Source organism: Eretmochelys imbricata, chromosome 9, assembly GCF_965152235.1.
Source record: "Eretmochelys imbricata isolate rEreImb1 chromosome 9, rEreImb1.hap1, whole genome shotgun sequence".
Taxonomy (NCBI): domain Eukaryota; kingdom Metazoa; phylum Chordata; order Testudines; family Cheloniidae; genus Eretmochelys; species Eretmochelys imbricata.
Window position 1 is genome coordinate 54,823,226 of NC_135580.1, and position 23,945 is coordinate 54,847,170.

At 43.2% G+C, this 23,945-nt stretch overlaps 1 protein-coding gene across 3 annotated transcripts in view; it reads left to right on the forward strand.

The window, feature by feature from the left end:
* The window catches only part of THAP4 (THAP domain containing 4), a 50,895-nt gene that overhangs the window by 21,409 nt on the left and 5,541 nt on the right, over positions 1-23,945 (forward strand). For all 3 annotated transcript variants that reach the window (XM_077825849.1, XM_077825847.1, XM_077825848.1), the window contains 3 exons: positions 5,548-5,707; positions 8,490-8,599; positions 9,904-10,007. In XM_077825849.1, coding sequence (XP_077681975.1) covers positions 5,548-5,707; positions 8,490-8,599; positions 9,904-10,007 — 374 coding nt within the window. The remainder of the gene's footprint in view (positions 1-5,547; positions 5,708-8,489; positions 8,600-9,903; positions 10,008-23,945) is intronic.

Sequence of the window (23,945 nt, forward strand, 5' to 3'; positions counted from 1 at the left end):
CGAGTTCTTGTGTAATGAGGAGGAGTAAATAACACTTCCTTATTTACTTTTGCCACACCAGTCATGATTTTATAGACCTCTATCATATCCCCCCTTAGTCGTCTTTTTTCCAAGCTGCAAAGCCCCAGTCTTATTAATCTCTCTTCCTATGGCAGACATTCCATGCCGCTAATCATTTTTGTTGTCCTTTTCTGAACCTTTTCCAATTCCAATATATCTTTTTTGAGCTGGGGCGACCACATCTGCATGCAGTATTCAAGATGTGGGCATACCATGGATTTATTTAGAGGCAATATGATATTTTCTGTCTTATTAGCTATCCCTTTCTTAATGATTCCCAACGTTGTTTGCTTTTTTGACTGCCACTGCACATTGAGCGGATGTTTTCAGATAATTATCCACAGTGACTCCAAGATTACTTTCTTGAGTGGTGACAGCTAATTTAGACCCCATCATTTTGTATGTATAGTTGGGATTATGTTTTCCAATGAGCATTACTTTGCATTTATCAATGTTGAATTTCATCTGCCATTTTGTTGCCCAGTCACCCAGTTTTGAGAGATCCTTTTGTAGCTCTTCGCTGTCTGCCTGGGACTTAACTAACTTGAGTAGTGTTGTATCATCTGCAGATTTTGCCACATCACTGTTTACCCCTTTTTCCAGATCATTTATGAATATGTTGAATAGGACTGGTCCCAGTACAGACACCAGGGGGACACCACTATTTACTTCTCTCCATTCTGAAAACTAACCATTTATTCCTACCCTTTGTTTCCTGTCTTTTAACCAGTTACCGATCCATGAGAGAACCTTCCCTCTTTATCCCATGACTGCTTATTTTGCTTAATAGCCTTTGGTGAGGGACCTTGTCAAAGGCTTGCTGAAAATCTAAATACACTATACCCACTGGATCCCCCTTGTCTACATGCTTGTTGTCCCCCTCAAAGAATTCTAATATACTGGTGAGGCATGATTTCCCTTTACAAATACCACCTTGACTATTCCCCAATAAATTATGTTCATCTGTGTGTCTGACAATTTTGTTTTTTACTGTTGTTTCAACCAGTTTGCCCGGTACTGAAGTCAGGCTTACTGACCTGTAATTGCCGGCATCACCTCTGGAGCCCTTTTTAAAAATTGGCATCACATTAGCTATCCTCCAGTCTTTTGGTACAGAACCTGAGATGCCACAAGAAGAGAGACCCCACAGGTGACAGAAATGAAAATCCTCTCTTGATGGGGAAAATTTTCATTAGAATCATAGAAGATTAGGGTTGGAAGAGACCTCAGCAGGTCATCTAGTCCAACCTCCTGCTCAAAGCAGGACTAACACCAACTAAATCATCCCAGCCAGGGTTTTGTCAAGCCGGGCCTTAAAAATCTCCAAGGATGGAGATTCCACCACCTCCCTAGGTAACCCATTCCAGTGCTTCACCACCCTCCTAGTGAAATAGTGTTTCCTAATATCCAACCTAGACCTCCTCCACTGCAACTTGAGACCATTGCTTCTTGTTTTGTCATCTTCCACCACTGAGAACAGCCGCACTCCATCCTTTTTGGAACCCCCCTTCAGGTAGTTGAAAGCGGCTATCAAATCCCCCCTCACTCTTCTCTTCCGCAGGCTAAACAAGCCTAGTTCCCTCAGCCTCTCCTCGTAAGTCATGTGTCCTCGCCCCCTGGTCATTTTCGTTGCCCTCCGCTGGACTCTCTCCAATTTGTCCACATCCTTTCTGTGGTAGGGGGCCCAAAACTGGATGCAATACTCCAGATGTGGCCTCACCAGGTCCGAATAGAGGGGAATAATCACTTCCCTCGATCTGCTGGCAGTGCTCCTTCTAATGCAGCCCAATATGCTGTTAGCCTTCTTTGCAACAAGGGCACACTGCTGACTCATATCCAGCTTCTCATCCACTGTAATCTCTAGGTCCTTTTCTGCAGAACTGCTGCTTAGCCAGTCGGTCCCCAGCCTGTAACAGTGCATGGGATTCTTCCGTCCTAAGTGCAGGACTCTGCACTTGTCCTTGTTGAACCTCATCAGATTTCTTTGGGCCCAATCCTCCAATTTGTCTAGGTCACTCTGGACCCGATCCCTACCCTCCAGTGTATCTACCTCTCCCCCCAGTTTAGTTTCATCTGCGAACTTGCTGAGGGTGCAATCCATCCCATCATCCAGATCATTAATAAAGATGTTGAACAAAACCGGCCTCAGGACCTACCCCTGTGGTACTCCACTTGATACTGACTGCTAGCTAGACATCGAGCCGTTGGTCACTACCCATTGAGCCCGACAATCTAGCCAGTTTTCTATCCACCTCATAGTCCATTCATCCAATCCATAGTTTTTTTAACTTGCTGGCAAAAATACTGTGGGAGACGGTATCAAAAGCTTTACTGAAGTCAAGATATATCACATCCACTGCTTTCCCTATATCCACAGAGCCAGTTATCACATCATAGAAGGCAATCAGGTTGGTCAGGCATGACTTGCCCTTGGTGAATCCATGTTGACTGTTCCTGATCACCTTCCTCTCCTCCAAGTGCTTCAAAATGGTTTCCTTGAGGACCTGCTCCATGATTTTTCCAGGGACTAAGGTGAGGCTGACAGGTCTGTAGTTCCTCCGGTTCTCCTTCTTCCCTTTTTAAAAGATGGACACCATATTTGCCATTTTCCAGTCGTCCGGGACCTCCCCCAATTGCCATGAGTTTTCAAAGATAATGGCCAATGGCTCCGCAATCACATCAGCCAATTTCCTCAGCACCCTCGGATGCATCATTCCCTTACCTTTCAGTCTGCTCCTCTAAACATGGACTCTCTCTCCTCCCTTTCCCACTACTTTTAACAAGCAATTTGGGATTGAGGCACAGTGAGTTTCACACTGGCCTAGCAAGTTTTCACCTATGACATCACCCGTTTAGGTCCTCGATTTTCTTCATAATTTTGTCTCTACCTTCCAGCCTAGCCAAACCTGTATCACATTCCTGCTTGTTGCCAGGTAATGATGGCAGTAGGTGTATAAACTCTTTTCCCATTGGGTTGAGTGTGTGGACTCTTTTAGCTAGTGTGGGAGAGGAACATACTACATTGACTCCTGAATTTGGATCTCTGGCTTCACAACGCTTAATGTCACCACTCTAGACTGTGCAGTGGGCATATCCAGTTATATTTGTTTTGGTCTTCCCTGATGTAATAGGGGTAATGTATCCCTTTTCTTACTCGCATCATCAGTACGAAGTGCTTTGCCATTCATAGGGACCTGAAATGGTGTCAGTGCATCTCAATTAATTTCTTGGGGTGAGAGAGGTTGTTTTTTGTTTTTTTTACAGTGCATACCCTATTAAAATCACATTACACAATAAAAAGTGCACAATTGTTATTTACCAAAGCTGTTCCTCTCACAGTGACTCATTAAAGAAGGTGTCTTTGTGTCATGAGACAAAGGTTCCATATAAATGTAATAATGGAATAGAGCTATTCCCATCACAGAGCAGCTTTCTGGTCCATTTCTACTTTAGCCTGCGTGCCATAGTGTCTTAATTGGCTTTTACCCAGCCTGGGCCTTAAGCATAAGCAAAGCAACTCTTGGACTAACCCTTATTCCTGTCTAGCAGTGGGGAAACAATTCGCTGTGAGTTTCCAGCAGAGGGGAGGCAAATTATGGCCTCATTAGCCCCTTCCAAGAGTTTGTGCCCAAGTTTTGATTGGCCTCTTGCACATCCACAAGTTGGCCCTGATTATATCTTTGTCATTCTTCATCCAGACATGCATTACTGTATTTTTTGGTTTGGCTTGGAGCACCGAAAATGTTTGTGAGGTGGGTCTGTCAATCAGTTTCCTGATGAATGGGAATCATCAAGAAAGGGATAGATAATAAGACAGAAAATATCATATTGCCTCTATATAAATCCATGGTACGCCCACATCTTGAATACCACATGCAGATGTGGTCACCCCATCTCAAAAAAGATATATTGGAATTGAAAAATGTTCAGAAAAGGGCAACAAAAATTATTAGGGGTATAGAACGGCTTCTGTATGAGGAGAGATTAATAAGACTGGGACTTTTCAGCTTGGAAAAGAGGCAACTAAGGCGGGATGTGATAGAGGTCTATAAAATCATGAGTGGTATAGAGAAAGTAAATAAGGAAGTGTTATTTACTCCTCATAATATAAGAACAAGGGGCCACCAAATGAAATTAAAAGGTAGTAGGTTTAAAACAAACACAAGAAAGTATTTTTTCATGCAATGCACTGTCAACCTCTGGAACTCCTTGCCAGAGGGTGTTGTGATGGCAAATACTATAACAGGGTTCAAAAGGGAGCTAAATAGATTCATGGAAGATAGGTCCATCAATGGCTATTAGCCAGGATGGGCAGGAATGGTGTCCCTGGCCTTTGTTTGCCAGAAGCTGGGATTCGGTGACAGGGCATGGATCACTTGATGATAACCTGTCTGTTCATTCCCTTTGGGGCACCTGCCATTGGCCACTGTCAGAAGACAGGATACTGGGCTTGATGGATCTTTGGTCTGATCCAGTATGGCTGTTCTTATGTGCTTATGAATTCTTCTACACGGTATCCTGCTGTGGGTCGGTGGCTTAAATGGGATGCCTAGGTGAAATATTGTTGAACAGGGATATATCGGGTTGTTGAAAACAACAGTCATCTGTGTTTCATGTTTGCCATCCCTATGCTCTTTTAAATGGAATTCTAACCTTTTTAGGTTTTGTAAATAGCCTAGTTTGCAGTCCCATGTTTTGTATCAATGCTGTAACTTAACTTGGCAAGGGTGTGAAGGTACCACTCTTTAAAGCATTCTTGCAGAATATAGCTATACTATATTCAGGAGATCCTTTAACCACCTTCATTCTCCTCTATTAAATCCCCATCCTCTTCCATGTATAGTTCATTGCTACATTCATGGCTGCTACTGTCTGTCCTCTCTTGTGACACTGCATTTAGACTAGCCACGAGAAGGGTCCCTAATGGCACTGCATCCTACTTCCTGACCCTTACTTATGCCAAACTTCTGAAAGTTGGATGACTGAAGTTGTGCACCTGATGTTGGGCAGATTGTTTTCTGAGGTGATGAATAGTCACATCTCCTCCATCTTAAGCCAGGAGGAGGTGCAGATACTCAGCACTTCTGAAAATCAGGCCATGTAATGAAGGTATCTAAATATGTTTTTAGTGCCTAACTTGCAGCCCTGAAGTTTCACAGTTTTCCCTTGAACATACACCTATTCTTTATCAACATTGATTGGGGAAGCCTGAGGTTGGTGAGCTCTACATGCAGTCACATGCTGTATTAACTGCAAGACCAAGAAGCAGATTTTAAGTCAGACTTGTTCTCCACAACTGTTGTCCTTTGTTCCCAGCTCCATTCACACTTTGAAGGTGCCACTGATCTAGCAAGAAGCAGTGATGATGTATCCTAACATCTGTGAGATGCTTTTCCATAAACTCTCCCACATTCTACACAGTTGACAGAGACCTCTTAAGCAGATCTCTGAGTCAAAAGTTCCTGATTCTTTCCTCCTTCTCAACAGAAACCCCCCAGCTAAACCCTGTGATTGAGCCTCTGTCCTGGATGCTGGGCACCTGGCTGTCAGACCCACCGGGAGATGGTGACTTCCCTACAATGAAGCCCTTTCAGTACCTGGAAGAGGTGCACATCTCTCACGTGGGGCAGCCCATGCTGAACTTTTCGTAAGTCTAAAACTTAGTTTGTCATGGCAGTGCCTTTGGATTGAGTGTGCGTAAACCCCAACAGGTTTACTGGCTGCACATAAAAAAAAAAAAGTGGTATAGTAAAAATTATTCACCTGTCAGAAGAGAGGATATGATTGGATCTGACTGGGTGGCCTGATTTTTAGAGGTGCTGAGCAGTAACAACTCCATTGCAACATGTGCCCGGGTTACACACCTAAATCTGGCAACTGCTGTTCTTGATTAAACAGTCATCTGCATTTCTGTTCACTTAAATGTTTACAAATCGCTACACACCTCAGTGGGAATGCAGAAATAAGTGGGCAGGGCCGGGGAGCATGATGATAATTTTAAGTGTGCACATGCTAGTGACCTGTTGCCAAAGGACCACAAGCAGTTAATAGAGCACATCCATGTGGTCCACAAAGTGCAAAGTTTTGAGAGCCACGCAGCAGAGGACTTGGGAGGTTGGGCAAGAGAGTGGTTCCATGAGAGAGATTTATTTGAGTGGTCCAAAGAATCATCATATTTTGAGTATCAGTAGGTTTTTAACTTTCTGGACACTTAAACCTGGTGTGTGTGTGTACGTGTATGTATATAGCCACAGATTTACACTGGCCTAAGGCACGAGACAGACAATATTCTTAATGCTGAGCTAGGCACTTTAATAAGATTATCCCTAGAGCTACTCTCTCTGCTTCACTGTAGAGCTTGTGCCTAGACCCAGACCCTTTCTGCTATAAATTTAAACAAACAGTCCATGTGTCCTCACACAAGCAACTGTGAAGAGGCTGCTAAATCTGTCCATTTAAATCTTGGCAATCTGTCTATATTGTAGATAATGAAAAAAAATAGAGTGATTAAATGAAGTGCTTAGTAGGGCATATAGGGTAAAGAGCTAATTATTTAGCCATTTTGGACATGTAGGTTTAAGAAATAGTGTGCAAGAAAAAAAGAGATTTGGAGGAAGATAGATCTTTTAGCTAACATTTTAATATTCATGTTAGTAAAAATAAGCTTTTTGCCTGCTACTCAGTTTTGCCTGCTACTCAGATTACAAAGGTTATTGCTCTGAATGCAGGAGAAAGGAATAATTACAAGTTCTTAACATAATGCAAAAGCCGACACACACCTAGACTACATGCAGTTTTTATAGTAATATAAATAGGTTGGTTGGGGTATTGTTTTTTTTAACTGATATTATTATACTGGTATAACCCCTAGTGTGGATGCAGTTATACTGTGTCAAGATGCCCCTTACATGTATTGCTTTATTGCCCTTCACATACAGGAATAAGCTATACCAGTAGAAGCACATTCATACCAGTATAACTGCATTCCACTAGGAGAATTGTACCTCTTTAACTATACTGGTATAGTTAAAGCAGTACAACTTTTCTGTCTAGATAAGGCCAAACAGGAGAGATAACATGTTCATAAACAAAGGAGATTATTGATCAGAGTGCAACTGCGAACACACAAAACTTTCCTTGTTTGTGTGCCTAGCTCTGCACACAATTCCTTATTTCTCATTACGTTAAGAGTACTTAGATCATGTTAAGATATGTTGATAGTCTATTTCTTGGGCACCCCAGGCTGTATGTCTGTCATGAAATGATCTTGCATGCTTACTTATACTTATTACACATGTAAAATGTGTTCTTTGAATATTTCACGTTGACCGTCTTTTGTGATTAGTAGCTGTTGTGACAGTCTCTAGTGTGTAACTCTGCTGAGTGTTCATGGGTACGTTTTGTACTTATGCTGTTAATGTTTGGACTTCAACTAATGAAATGGAACACTTTGCAGGCCCTGGCGATAGTTTAGTTTTGAGAGGGGGGTCAGATTTCTGTGACCTAGTATGGTCTAAGCATTCCATAGGTTTGTGGTAAGTGTGCATGTCAGAGTTGGGGAGGAGTACTACTGAGATGTGTCTGTAGATGACAGCCAGAGTAGGGAATTCCTGGAGCAGAATTAGCAACAGCTCAGAGGAAGCCCCACCACCCCCTTTCATTTATGCAAATGAGGGGTTGGAAATGCCATCTAGTGACATGGGAAATAAGAAAGAAGCAGAAAAAGTATGCTCTGCTAGTCTGACAGTATTTAATTAATAATCAAAAGTGAAGGCAGACTCAGTGGTGCAGCTGCACTAATGCAATTTATTGTTGCACACAAGACCCAGAGTAGAACTGACCAGAATACATAATTGCAGGGGCTGATGGAGACCACATGTGTCTCCAAGTTGGTGTATTTGTACTTTGTGGAGAAGAGCAATGACTTAATGGCTCTTGCAGACTGATATTTGGAGGAGGCGACCAGCCAGCCAGCCTTGCAAACTGGAAGATAGATGATATAAGATCAGACATTTAATTGAGTAAGGAGGAGTATATAGGTGGCCCCCAATCAATGAAAGGGCGGAATTCCCAAAGATCCCTCTCAACAAGTCCTTGTATTGAGACAGATGAGCTGTGGAAAATTCCAAGCATTAGTATGAAAAGCAAAGTATCTCTGTAAATGTTAGCTAGGCATAACATGATGTATCTTATACAGGTTTAGAACTTCCAGTGCTGAAATGCTGCTTTACTGCTGTGTCAAGCACTGGTGCATCCATAGTGTGGAGATGTTTTTTGTATTCTTCTATTCATAATGTAGGTACAGCTGGTGACCACTCCATTGAATAAAGTATCATTCTCTCGGTGATGAGACTGGGCTGAACACCTTGCATTTTGCTATTCTTCCATGGCAGAAATATTGTAGTTTTTGCATCCTGATTTCCCAACAGGTTTAATGCTTTCCATCCAGACACCAGGAAGCCAATGCACAGAGAATGTGGATTCATCCGCCTCAAACCTGACACTAACAAGGTGGCCTTCATCAGTGCCCAGAACACAGGTACTGGCCCGATACCCTACCAGTTTGCACTATTGCTTTACATTTGGGTTCTGTGGGAGAGGGAAGAAGGACCAGCAGTCTCCTACATCTATGTTTCAGAACATTATTGGGCCTGTGTGAGGTTTTCATATTATGTTTTAATTGATAATCCGGCACCAGGAAGCAGTACTTCTACCTCTGGTACGAATGAGCTCCTGCACTGTGAAACCTGTTGTGAGTGACAAGTTGCCAGTGATTCATGTAGTTCTTTGGGAGAAGAACTAGGCCCCCAGCTTTCTCCAAGAGCGTCAGAGGACTCTAAACCAGGATACCACTCGAGTCCTATGCGAGGTTAGGGAGTGTCCTCTTTTTGAATAGAACAATAAGTTGGATGGGGATGAAGCTCCCCAAAATACCTTCCAATTTTCAAGCACAGCTTTATAAATAAAGGATGACTAATAAAACTGAAAATCAAATACAGGTCTGGAGCCTTGAAGATAGCAGAAGGCAAGCAGCCTGCCAAGTTAAATGTAAGCTGTAACATTTCCATTCCCTTGATGGTGTCCTTCTCTCATCTATTACTCCCTACTTGAAACACAAGTGTTCTGGAAACTGTAGATCCCACTGTGGGTGTAGGAAGGCGCACACCATGATTCACAATTTTCTGTTTTGAGGATGCAACTCTTCCTATTGCAGCTGTCATGTTATTTGGCTAATTGCCAGGTGACTCCTTAGAGACTTTGGCAGGTCACATTTCTTTTTAAAAAGTTCTTACTTGTGTTAACAACACTCCAGGGGTCCACCTCATAGGGGTGCATCACAGAACTCAGAGCCCACTGTGGCTTTAAGCCACCTTTGCACCCTCTCTATCCTGGGCTGCTCAGGTGCCCCTAGCATAATTTAGACAGTCCTAATTTACAGTGGCCTTCCCAGGCTGCTTAAAGGGGACAGAGCTGGGGTGAGAACCTCACCCAAATTATTAGAAGTGAAAGAATTTTAAAATCCAGTCAACTTCTCAAATTGCATCTAAAACTACCTAGCAGTCTGCCTTTGAGCACTCTGCTAGCTCTCTACTGAACTGCACTTTCATGCTATTGATTCCACTGCTAGTAATGGCGTGGCATATCCTGGCAGGTGACAATATCATGTAGGCAGGGAGCACTAGGTTTGCCAGTTTGTCTTTCAAATTGTTAACTAAGCTGTTTGCACTGGTAGATACCAACAGGGAGAGCTGTGTACTCTTATACAGATCTACATGTGTGGTTGCACTATAGTTAGCCTTTTGTAGCTTATAATGATGTTAATAATATCCCTTCTCGCTCCAGGTCTTGTGGAGGTGGAGGAAGGGGAAGTGAACGGACAGGAGCTGTCTATAGCTTCTCACTCTATAGCCAGGATCTCCTTTGCTAAGAAGCCCCATGTGGAGCAGGTGAGTGTCCTGGGGTATGACACAACCACTCAGTTAGCTGTGATGAATACCTGCCCAACATCACATCACCCCAGAGACTGCCAGTTAAGGAGACATATTGAAAAATATCCTTTTAATCAAAACAAAAAAACTTCACACACAAACTTTAGGATGTTCACAGAAATACTTCAGTCTCTTTCCTCTCTCATTTTCTCTGTAGTCTTCAGAATGTATTTATTTTTTTCCATCCCTTTTAGAAATCCTTAAGGGGGACATTATCCCTAAACATCTCTTCAGGATACTTCCATGGTCCTGATTCTCATTTACACAAAGGCCCCTTTACACGTTTCTCTTGCTCTGGAAGTGTAAAGGGGCCTTGGGCTAAATGAGAATCAGGCCCTGTATGTTTGGGAATAAGAGAGAACCTATTACAAAGAGCCCAAACTAACCTGAAGGGCGCTATAAGGTTTAATCCAGTTGATTGTTGTGACGTGTGTTGAGATACTTGGAGGGAAGAGGTTATAGAAATGCTAAGAGAACGAGGAGTACTTGTGGCACCTTAGAGACTAACAAATTTATTTGAGCATAAGCTTTCGTGGGCTAAAACCCACTTCATCAGATGCATGCAGTGGAAAATAAAGTAAGAAGATATATATATATACACACAGAGAACATGAAAAAATGGGTGTTGCCATACCCACTATAACGATCACTCTGAAAGCAATGCTAAGTTAATGATTTATTACATGCAGTGCCAGTGAAGCATAGGCTCTTCTGTAGCAGTGGCTGGGTACCTGTGGGGTACCCTTAAGCCCTTTCACCCTGAGAAAGAACACAAAGGAAATTAGCTGTTGCCACCAGCTAATTAAACAGCATGTGCACAAACCTTTTAGGACACAAAATTCAATCCTGTTCTTAAAAAAGGTAAATTTTATTAAAAACAAAAAGAAAGAAATACATGTGAAAACTCAGCCTATTGCTAGATTTAAAAAACGCACTTACAAAAATTAAGCATCAAGAATAACCTTTTTGAGGTCCAGCTTAAAGGTTACAAGCAAAACAAAAGCATTTGGGGTTAGCACAGAGAAGTCCACAAGCCATAAAGAAATAAAAATAAATAAACCTAATTGCATCTTCCTAGACATTTTCTGATCTACTTACATATCTGGGGGTTTCAAATTAGTAGTTTTTAGGTATGATTTAGATGATTTTTCATACCTGGCCCCAAGCTTCTTTCAGTATAGTTTCAGCCCTGTCTTTGCTTTTCTCCGAGAACAACAGACAGACAGACAAAGGGGAAGTTTTTTTCCCAATTTTAAAAATACTTCTTCAGTATAGTGCCCAAGCTCTGTTGTGGTCTATCTTCACTGCAGAGTTCCACAGACTCTTACTCCAGTGTTGGCCCTAACCCCCTTCCCATCTACACATACAACCCTCTCATTCAACTTTAGTGGTGCTTTCACTCCAGGCTAGCTGGCCTGGCGGGGTGGGGAAGGGTATGGGTTAGAGTGCAGGTTCAACTTGGCCTAGTAATCCACCACTTTGCAGTGCAGACACAAGCTAAATTACTTGAGCCCTCTTAGTTCTCCAGTGCTTTCCTTCTGAGTGTCCGGGGGAAACTGTGAGAAAGGCAAGTTCTCCCACAATTCACTGGGAAAGAATCATAGAGCAGCTCAGCTCACTGCAGCACAAAGAACCAAGAGATATGCCCCCAGAAGTCCTAGCCACAGCACCAGTGAGGACCCAGTAATGGGGGTCTGGCTTTGCAGTGTGGCTGCTCACAACCAGGCTTGGCTAACCTGAGTTTGGATCATTGGTATAACAGTGCAGAGAAGATATACCCAAAGCATGAGAGCAGAGCAGAAACTGACTAGGGAACAAAGCCCAAACCATTGAGATCTTGTATGTCATAGGCCAGGCACTACGGCAAGGAGGCTTGGAACTGCCAGAATGTTAGCTGGCCTTGCTGTGTGAGGAAGCAGGAGATATGGTACTGTGACTTGGGCTTCGCTGTGAGGAAACTCTCTGCCAGAGCCCTAGAGCTGGAGTTAATAGGACACTGCTGTGAGGAAGCCTACACTGCTGGAGTTAGTGCTGGCATATTGAGGGCACAGCATGAGTCCTAACTGCTGTTTGTGAAGTCGCAGTTGCAGAGTAACAGCAAGAAGCAAACCTAAAAACTGTCCCCCCCAAAAATAAAAAGGTACCAATCCAGTCTTGCATGTATTTCACCGAGAGATATTGACTATTAAAGTTTAATTTCTTCAGTATCTAAAATGTTTGAGATTGGATGTAGCTTAGGGTGACCAGATGTCCCAATTTTATAGGGACAGTCCCAATATTTGGGACTTTATTTTATATAGGTGTCTATTACTCACCACCCCCTGTCCCAATTTTTCACTCTTGCTGTCTGGTCACTCTAATGTAGATAGAGAAAAATGGTGTTAAGTACTGATAATACTCGCTGATCTCCTCTGACTACAGAAAACACAGTGCTATTTTATTCTGGACTTTAAGGCTCAAGCCTGCAGCCTGGCTTTAACTGATCTCACTTTAGTGCCAGCATAAAGATTGCACTGGCAGATAACTGTGGGCCAAAATTTGCACAGACACAGTTTGGGTCCTAAGTGTGTGTGGTCTGATTTGCATACACAAAATTGTACCCATAATTGTTTGGACCTGCAAAAATGGAGACCAGTGTCTGAAAGACTGGTCTTGGCTATCACGTCAAATTAAAAGGGTTAGAGGAGTTTTTAAAACTAAGGGCTGGGAGAAAGCTGACAGGTTTGGAGGAGCACACAGTTCAGACAGACACATCCCTTAGGGGATGATTTATTAAAGGGGATACTGAATAGCCTAGTAAAGAGGAGAGTATAGAAGTTGATAAAGTACAGGTAGGAGCAGACGAGAGAGAGTCAAATGAAAGAGTCCCATTCAATGACATCACATGAAGGCAGACAAACTAAATATTGACAAATTTTATAAGTGCTTGTATACAAATGAGCAAAATCTAAATACTAAGATGGGTGAATTTGAGTGCTTGGTATTGTGACAGGGTCGGGCCAGATGGCTACAGGAGAGTGACAGAAGGCAGATATATTAGCCCCAGGTTAAGTAGGTCCCTTTTCCCTGGGTAAGGAAACAGGGAAGTTTCCAGAACAATCAGGAACCTTCTGGAAACAATTAAGACAGACAGGCTGATTAGAACACCTGCAGCCAATCAAGAAGCTGCTAGAATCAAGGCAGGCTAATCAGGGCACCTGGGTTTAAAAAGGAGCTCACTTCAGTTTGTGGTGCGCATGTGAGGGGCTGGGAGCAAGAGGCACTGGGAGCAAGAGGCACTAGGAGCTCAGAGTGAGAACGCGGACTGTTGGAGGACAAGCATTATCAGACGCCAGGAGGAAGGTCCTATGGTGAGAATAAAGAAGGTGTTGGGAGGAGGCCATGGGGAAGTAGCCCAGGGAGTTGTAGCTGTCGCACAGCTGTTCCAGGAGGCTCTCTAGACAGCTGCATTCCACAGGGCCCTGGGCTGGAACCCAGAGTAGAGGGCCGGCCCGGGTTCCCCCCAAACCTCCCAACTTCTGGTCAGACACAGGAGGAGTCGACCTGGACTGTGGGTTCAGAAAAACGGCCAAGCTGAGGGCTGCTGTGAAGGCGAGCAAATCTGCCAACAAGCACCAGAGCCACCAAGGTAGAGGAGGAACTTTGTCACAGTATTAAATGAGAATATTGAGAATAGTAGGTGCCACAGAAACTTGGAACAGTGATAAGCAATGGGACACGGTAATACCAGGATACTCTGTCATTTCTATATATTTTGTAAGTCATGCTGTCAGGGGAGTATGAAAGAAAGCAGAGACAAGCATAGTAAAAATCTTAAATGAATCAAACAGTACCATAGAAACTCTATGGATAGAAATTCCATGCTATAAGAGTATAGCAGTAGAAATATACTACTGACCACCTGTCCAAGATGGTGACCGTGACTGGGAAAAGCTCAGGCTGACTAGAGAGGGTACAAAAAAAAGAAAACCCAACAACAATTTCTAGAAACTATTAATGACTGCTTCATGGATCAGGTAGTCCTAGAACCCATAAGGGGAGAGGCAATTCTTGATTTAGTCCTCCAAGGATCTGGTTTAAGAGATAAATATAGCAGAACCGCTGAGTAATAGCAACCATAATGTAATTAAATTTAACATCATTGCAGGGGGGAAATACCAAAGGAACCCACCACATAAGGAAGTACTTCTTCACACAATGCACAGTCATCCTGTGGAACTTGTTGCCAGAGGATGTTGTGAAGGCCAGAAGTATAGCTGGGTTCAAAAAAGAATTACATAAGTTCATGGTGGATAGTTCCATCAATGGTTAGTAACCAAGATGGCCAGGGACACAACCCTATGCTCTGAGTGTCCCTAGACCTCTAACTGCTACAAGGTGGGGCTGGATGACTAGGGATGGATTGCTCAAAAATTGTCCGTGTTCTGTTCACTCCCTCTGTAATATCTGGCATTAGCCACTGTTGGATGACATACTGGGCTAGGGAGACCATTGGTCTGACCCAGTATAGCCATTCTTATGAATTATCTCACTGGTGCAGATATTCTTCAAGAGCTGCTGGCATCTTTCTAGTTATGTGATTTATTGAGCTCTTACAAAATTTTAAAATAAAATGGGTAGAACTACTCAATCGCTGCTGCTGGCTGAAATATTGTCAGGAGAGGGGGGGAAATTAGCATACAGCTGAATAAAATAAGTGTCTGTCTTCATTCCCTGAAGTTTGTACAACTCTGCCAAGGGATAGGAATTCCAGAAGTGAGGGCCCTCTACTAAGAGAGTTCACAAGAGTTCAGTCCCAAGCTCTGAAAGTTAAAATCAGCTGAAAGGCTCTTATTGAAGTGTTGAGGTCTAAGGCAAAAGGTGGTTCCTCAGGTAGTTGGCTCCCAGACCATTCAGAGTTTTAAAATGATCACCAACACCTTGCCTTTCACCTGGAAAGGAATAGAAGCCCCGTGCAAAGACAAGGGTGAGCATTGTGTTCTTTTGGCTGTTTATTCCACTTGAGAGGCTGGCGGCTAAATTCTGTACCAGCTGAAGCTTCTGTTATAGGAGTGGTCCTAAGTAGAGCTCATTATGTAGTTTCACGGAAAGCTGACTAAGGCATAGATGACTGTTACTAGGTCTGTATTAGAGAGGAGCAGTTGCAGTTTCCTAGCTAGATACAAAGGATAAAAGGCACTGCAGTCCTCGTGACCAGGTTTGTCTCTGTAGCACTCCCTTGTGGCCTATCAGGGCACAACTCTCCCAGCCCTGGGCCTCCTCTGGTAGGTTGCTGTCTCTTCAAAGGTTTGATGTAGCTGTGCTTTGGCAAGACCCCCACCCTTCTGTTCAGGGCTTGTTTGCAAGCAGTCAGTACTTTTGCTGGTCCCTCAGGGTCTGGTCATCCCTTCTACCGGGAGGCTTGTCCAACTGGCAAGCTAGCCCAGTCTCTGGGCTGCAACCAGGTGTCTCTCATATCAGGAGAAGGAGAGCACTACACTCCTTCCTACTCTGCCCTGAATGGGCCTAGGTCTTCTCCTTTTAACTTCCTTCTCCATGCCTGATACCTGTTGCAGGTGTAGTAGGGTGGGAACAATTGGGTCCACAGGATCTCATTAACCCTCTCATTGCCATTGTGGGGACTGTCTGCTCTATCACTGTCACCTTTGCAGAGAACCGTGGGGTAGCAGTAGTCCCAAATCTGTGAGCCATTTCGGTGAGGACATTCATCCTCAGTTGACAGCATAGATCTTACTCCTGCTTATTCCTCCAAATGCTTCTTCTAGCTTGGAAGCATCACTTATGTAGAATGAATCACCTTCAACATTTCAATCCCCACCAACTTGGTCAGTCACTCGGGGAGCGATGACCACTGTAGTAACTGTGTTGAAAAGGAGACATACAGCTGACTCATCAGCACTTCAATGACTCCACAATTCTAAAGGTTGTACAGGTCTCAGTCCTGACAAATGTTCTGTTTAATAACAGTGTTGCTGATACATCATTATTTCTTCTGCTGCTTTTGATTAGTAGAGCCTTCTTAGTTCACCTACTACTGTCACTTATTTCTCATCTGAAATCTATATACTTTGACATCAAAACCCTTTTGACAGTCGCTAATTGTGAGGTCACAAATGATTGCATTAGGACTTCAGGTGCGAAAAAAGTGGCTGGGGAAGCCAGAAATAGCAAAGATTCTGGTTCTTTACCTTTTGTATTTCTCATTTACGTGAACCATGAACAGAATTAGTCAAACTTTCCATAGGGCATCATCAGCAAGTCAATAATCTATCTGGGCCACCAATGAACATTTTATATCTGAGAGTCACACCAAATGGGGAGGAGAATGATATTTACAGGTTTTTTTAAAAGCTAAAAAACACATTTTCAACCGTTAAGATTTCAAAGTGATTCCTGAACTGTCAAAAGAGGTAGGGACAAAGCTGAAAAAGAAAACATTTATATTCTCCTCAGAGTGTCTGTGGAAAAGATTGATTTCTAAATATTTTTACTTTTTTTAAAAGCTGTTCGTTAAAACCTACGTACAAAATCTTGACACTCCTGTACGTGGAGAACAGCACTACTAAGCCAAAGATTTTAAATATCCATCATTAGTTTATACTGTGTGTAAACAGCTGGGGCTCACAAGGAGTAACTTGCTCATTAGAACTTCCCCTGCAAGCGTGCCCTAGAGAAACTGATGTACTGAACCCAATTTGCTGAGGCTAGAATGCTGAAGATGTGTTATTCTTTGGGGGGTGATTGTGTTTGTAAAGCAGCTCAACAGTCTCTTCCTTGCTTTGGTACAAGAGTAATAAAACAAGGTGATGCATGTGAAATGGAGCTCATGTAGCACAGATCTGTGGGAGGATCACTGCTTCTGGGCCACTCTCCTATCCCGTAGGGCTGGTCTACACTTAAAAATTAGGTGGTTCTAGCTATATTGCACAGGGCTGTGAACATGTCATGTCCTGTGCAACAGAGTTAGTTCAACCTAGCCTCCCCTGTAGATGCAGCTCGGTAGACGGAAGAATTCTGCCATTGATCTAGCTACTGCCTCTCGGAGAGGTGGATTACCTACACAAACAGAACATAAGAATGGCCATACTGGGTCAGACCAAAGGTCCATCCAGCCCAGTATCCTGTCTACCGACAGTGGCCAATGCCAGGTGCCCCAGAGGGAGTGAACCTAACAGGAAATGATCAAATGATGTCTCTCCTGCGACCCATCTCCACCCTCTGACAAACAGAAGCTAGGGACACCTTTCCTTATCCATCCTGGCTAATAGCAATTAATGGACTTAACCTCCATGAATTTATCCAGTTCTCTTTTAAACCCTGTTATAGTCCTAGCCTTCACAACTTCCTCAGGCAAGGAGTTCCACAGGTTGACTGTGCACTGAGTGAAGAAGAATTTCCTTTTGTTTTAAACCTGTTACCCATTAATTTCATTTGGTGGCCCCTAGTTCTTATGGGAACAAGTAAATAACACTTTCTTGTTCACTTTCTCCACATCACTCATGATTTTATGTACCTCTGTCATATCCCCCCTTAGTCTCCTCTTTTCCAAGCTGAAAAGTCCTAATCTCTTTAATTTCTCCTCATATGGGACCCATTCCAAACCCCTAATCATTTTAGTTACCCTTTTCTAATGCCAGTATATCTTTTTTGAGATGAGGGGGACAACATCTGTACGCAGTATTCAAGATGTGGGCGTACCATGGATTTATATAAGGGCAATAAGATATTCTCCGTCTTATTCTCTATCCTTTTTTAATGATTCCTAACATCCCGTTTGCTTTTTTGACTGCCGCTGCACACTGTGTGGACTTCTTCAGAGAACTATCCACAATGACTCCAAGATCTTTCTCCTGATTAGTTGTAGCTAAATTAGCCCCCATCATATTGTATGTATAATTGGGGTTATTTTTTCCAATGTGCATTACTTTACATTTATCCACATTAAATTTCATTTGCCATTTTGTTGCCCAATCACTTAGTTTTGTGAGATCTTTTTGAAGTTCTTCACAGTCTGCTTTGGTCTTCACTATCTTGAGCAGTTTAGTATCATCTGCAAACGTTACCACCTCATTGTTTACCCCTTTCTCCAGATCATTTATGAATAAGTTGAATAGGATTCGTCCTAGGACTGCCCCTTGGGGAACATCTCTACTCCACCACCCCTCTCCATTCTGAAAATTTACCATTTATTCCTACCCTTTGTTTCCTGTATTTTAATCAGTCCTCAATCCAGGAAAGGATCTTCCCTCTTATCCCATGACAACTTAATTTACATAAGAGCCTTTGGTGAGGGACCTTGTCAAAGGCTTTCTGGAAATCTAAGTACACTATCAGGATCCCCCTTGTCCACGTGCTTGTTGACCCCTTCAAAGAACTGTAATAGATTAGTAAGACATGAGTTCCCTTTACAGAAACCATGTTGACTTTTGCGCAACAGAAATCCACTTTCTTCAACGCAGGAAACACCTCTACAGCAACTGCTGTATCACAGCAGTGCCATATCTGCACTGCTGTAGCTACTTTAGTGTAGACATACCCCTAGACACAAGATAATGGGAAGCAGGGTTGGAGACTTCCAGTAGCCCACTTCCAAAACCAAGATTGTTCATGAGAGGCTGCTAATGCTTCCCCCAACACCTATAGATGTGACAAATGACCCGACAGAAAATAAATGCCTTTTGTCATAGACCTACCCACACCCATTGCCACGTGTACGCTTTATGTGAGGCAACCAACCTTCACCCCTCCCACATACAGTACCTTCTGCTCCAAAAGAGGCATCCCTCCGTGCATACTACCTCCTCTCTATGCCCATTTCCCTTTACTCCATGTTTGTTTCCTTATTTTTTTGAGAAGCAGTGAACTCCCTTGGCTTCCATGATGTGCAATGGCTTTTTGTCTCCGTCAGGGACCCAAATCTCCTTTTGAATTAAACTAAGTTTAAGAAAAAAAAACTTATAGTTAATAGGAGTAACAAATTATTCACTTTGTTTCCTTCTTCCAACATTCAGCTATCATTATCCATTATTTGTATTGTGGTAGCATCTAGGACCCCTGGTTGTGGACCAGAACCCCATTACAGTAGGCACTGTACAAACACAGAACAAAAAGACCCTGCCCTAAAGAGCGTAGAAATCTACTACCCATAATAAGAAAACATTATGGATTTTATGAATGTACTTGTTTTTAAACAGGTTAGTTTTTGAATAGGATGAAAACCCCTGAGCTAAAGCAGAGCACTGCATGTCACAGTGCTTTTGCTGAGACATAATAAAGGTCCTTCTAGTGGCACTGCAGAGCCCATGTGATGAGTACTCTGGCACACCAGGAAGTAAGTATTGCTCTATTTAACCTGCCAATTTTAAGCCTCAGCAGTCATGGCATCTGCATGGCATCCTTCTGTGATTTGGCAGGGTCCATGCTAGAGAGCAGTCAACAAGACTCATTTTTAAAATTAATGACCCTTATCTCCTCTTATGGGAGGGTATCCTATTTTGTCCAATAAACAGCTACCTGTTACAAGGTGGTAGCTGGCCAAGGTAGTAGTTATTTGAATGTCTGCTTGATCAATGGGCTGGTGTTTTTTCTGGAAATTGTGGGTATATATTTCACGGCTCTGGTTCTTTCCACAAGCATTAAACACACCCATAGAGAACCTTTCATTTTTATTTGCATACATATTCATGATGTTTTTAAAAGGATGACTTTGGCTTTGCTTTAACTGACTTTAATGTCAAAGTAAAGAAAGACTGACTCAGTCACAAAACCAGCCTGAGGGCCAACCTGTTCCGTTGTGATCATGAAAGAGAAAGAAACCTTCTTGTCTCAGTACAGTCCTTTCTAAACAACATTATTCTATAAAAACCCTTTCTTGCACACTAGATTTCAGAGTCATTCGCTCTCTGGAGTTACCATAGAATATCAGGGTTGGAAGGGACCTCAGGAGGTCATCTAGTCCAACCCCCTGCTCAAAGCAGGACCAATCCCCAACTAAATCATCCCAGCCAGGGCTTTGTCAAGCCTGACCTTAAAAACCTCAAAGGAAGGAGATTCCACCACCTCTCTAGGTAACCCATTCCAGTGTTTCACCACCCTCCTAGTGGAAAAAGTTTTTCCTAATATCCAACCTAAACCTCCCCCATTGCAACATGAGACCATTACTCCTCGTTCTGTCATCTGCTACCACTGAGAACAGTCTAGATCCATCCTCTTTGGAACCCCCTTTCAGATAGTTGAAAGCAGCTATCAAATCCCCCCTCATTCTTCTCTTCCGCAGACTAAACAATCCCAGTTCCCTCAGCCTCTCCTCATAAGTCATGTGTTCCAGCCCCCTAATCATTTTTGTTGCCCTCCGCTGGACACTTCCAATTTTTCCACATCCTTCTTGTAATGTGGGGCCCAAAACTGGACACAGTACTCCAGATGAGGCCTCACCAATGTCGAATAGAAGGGAACGATCATGTGCCTCGATCTGCTGGCAGTGCCCCTATTTATACAGCTGTCAAGGTTCCTCCCCCACTCTGAACTCTAGGGTACAGATGTGGGGACCTGCATGAAAACCTCCTAAGCTTACTTTCACTAGCTTAGGTTAAAACTTCCCCAAGGTACAAATTAATTTTATCCTTTGTCCCTGGATCTCCACTGCCACCACCAAACTCTAACTGGGTTTACTGGAAAACGTAGTTTGGACACGTCTTTCCCCCCAAAAACCTCCCAATCCTTGCACCCCACTTCCTGGGGAAGGTTTGGTAAAAATCCTCACCAATTTGCATAGGTGACCACAGACCCAAACCCTTGGATCTGAGAACAATGAAAAAGCATTCAGTTTTCTTACAAGAAGACTTTTAATAGAAGTAAAGAAATCACCTCTGTAAAATCAGGATGGTAGATATCTTACAGGGTAATTAGATTCAAAACATAGAGAATCCCTCTAGGCAAAACCTTAAGTTACAAAAAGGACACACAGACAGGAATAGTCATTCTATTCAGCACAGTTCTTTTCTCAGCCATTTAAAGAAATCATAATCTAACACATACCTAGCTAGATTACTTACTAAAGTTCTAAGACTCCATTCCTGGTCTATCCCCGGCAAAAGCAGCATACAGACAGACACAGACCCTTTGTTTCTCTCCCTCCTCCCAGCTTTTGAAAGTATCTTGTCTCCTCATTGGTCATTTTGGTCAGGTGCCAGCGAGGTTACCTTTAGCTTCTTAACCCTTTACAGGTGAGAGGATTTTTCCTCTGGCCAGGAGAGATTTTAAAGGGGTTTACCCTTTCCTTTATATTTATGACAACAGCCCAAAATGCCGTTAGCCTTCTTGGCAACAAGGGCACACTGTTGACTCATATCCAGCTTCTTATCCACTGTAACCCCTAGGTCCTTTGGGGTTGGGGATGTGGAAATGGGAATCCATAGAACTGCTGTGTGGAAGGATGAAAAACGTGTAGGTAGGACTGATTCAGGGTCCATTTGTGGTTGCTCCTAGTTTTTGTTGCTCTGGGTCAGCAATGACTGGGACCGCTGTTGAGGCAACACTCTCTGATTTTTAATGAATCAGTTTGTATTGCTGAACTGTGACATCTCCCTCTAATTTTGGGGGTACATTGACTGGCTACTATAATAGTCCTGTCCGGTCTTCATTAGCTAAAATGAGTATTGTTCTGCAGTGAGGCTTTAAAGGTGAGAGATCTTAAACTTGGGGGATTAGGAGATCCTCAGATATATAAGCAACTTCCCTCCACATATATGAAATCACAGACACACACTGTCCAGAAGGAAAAGATTTGCATTTTGCTAGCTACCTCCCTTTTGAAACAGGGTAACATGGGTGAAAAATGATGAAAGCTGCGCAGAGAAAGCCTGAATAGTACATTCAAAGGAGGGAAGGTAACTGATGTGCTGATGATGGTAACAATGGGTACCTCAGACTGTGTAGCTCAGAGAGCAGCTAACTAAGGCTGTGTCTACACTTTGAGGTAGGGGTGTGACTCTTGCTGATATACACATAAGAGTTAGCACAAGTATAAATAGCAATGTAGCTACAGGTTTCAGAGTAGCAGCCGGGTTAGTCTGTATCCACAAAAAGAACAGGAGTACTTGTGGCACCTTAGAGACTAACAAATTTATTAGAGCATAAGCTTTCATGAGCTACAGCTCACTTCACCGGATGCATAGAATGGAACATATATATAGTGACAAAGTTCCTCCTTTACCTTGGTGGGTCTTACGCTTATTGGTGGATTTGCTCGCTTCAGAGATTCACAGCAGCCCTCAGTTTGGCCATTTTCATGAACCCACAGTCCAGGTCAACTTCTCCTGTGTCTGACCAGGAGTTGGGCGGTTTGGGGGAAACCCAGGCCCGTCCTCTACTCTGGGTTCCAGCCCAGGGCCCTGTAGAATGCAGCTGTCTAGAGTGCCTCCTGGAACAGCTGTGCGACAGCTACAACTCCCTGGGCTACTTCCCCATGGCCTCCTCCCAACACCTTCTTTATTCTTACCATAGGACCTTCCTCCTGGTGTCTGATAATGCTTGTACTCCTCAGTCCTCCAACAGTCCACATTCTCACTCTCAGCTCCTAGCACCTCTTACTTCCAGCTCCTCACACGCACTACCACAAACTGAAGTGAGCTCCTTTTTAAACCCAGGTGCCCTGATTAGCCTGCCTTGATTCTAGAAGCTTCTTGATTGGCTGCAGGTGTTTTAATCAGCCTGTCTGTCTTAATTGTTTCCAGAAGGTTCCTGATTGTTCTGGAAACTTCCCTGTTATCTTACCCAGGGAAAAGGGACCTACTTAACCTGGGGCTAATATATCTGCCTTCTATTACTCTCAATTATTCTCCAGTAGCCATCTGGCCCGACCCTGTCACACTTGATTGTGAGATGGTGTCTTTTGGGGCATCTAGTAAAGTGTTCTGAAATATTTCCCAATTATCCTTGATGTTTTTCTGATTAAATTCTTCCTCCATGAAAAAAAACAAACAAAAAAAAAAAAAAACCTTCCCTGTTACCTTACCCAGGGAAAAGGGACCTACTTAACCTGGGGCTAATATATCTGCCTTCTGTCACTCTCCTGTAGCCACCTGGCCTGACCCTGTCACAATATACATACAGATAAGTTGGAAGTTACCATACAAACCGTGAGAGGCTAATTAGTTAAGATGAGCTATTATCAGCAGGAGAAAAAAAACTTTTGTAGTGATAATCAAGATGGCCCATTTAGACAGTTGACAAGAAGGTGTGAGGATACTTAACTTTAAAGGGAAATAGATTCAATATGTGTAATGACCCAGCCACTCCCAGTCTCTATTCAAACGCAAGTTAATGGTATCTAGTTTGCATACACAGTAGCACTGGTAGCAGCAGCAGAGGCCCAGCTGAGCCACATTGAGTACAAACCCACCTGCAACCGGTAAACTCTAGGAACCCATCAGGTTCTACTGGAATTATTCTCCCTCTGGTTGCTGTAAAATTCATTGGAACATTTATTGTCCTTTAATTTTCTCCCAGTGCAGTACAAGATTGGCAGCAACTTTTCATTTTGCTTTGACCAGCTTTACTCCCTTTAATCCTTTGATCTCAGGCCATTGGTCACCTGAGGGAGAACAAAGCCAGACAGACCCCTGCAGTGTGAAGTTTGGAATTCCATTCCTCAATGCACACAAGATTCTACATCTCCCATAAGCTTTTTAAACAAAACTTAACTCTCCTGAAAATTAGCCTCTCCTGCCACATAATGCCTTGGAGCCAGATAGAGGCTGGCCCCTGTGCTCAAGGAAGGAGGGCACAGAGAGCTTCCCTTCATGTGCCTCTCACACAGGAGCCGGCCGCAGCTGCAGTGGCTTACTCTCGCTAGCCACACATAAAGGACCATGGCAGAGGAGAGTGTACACAGCA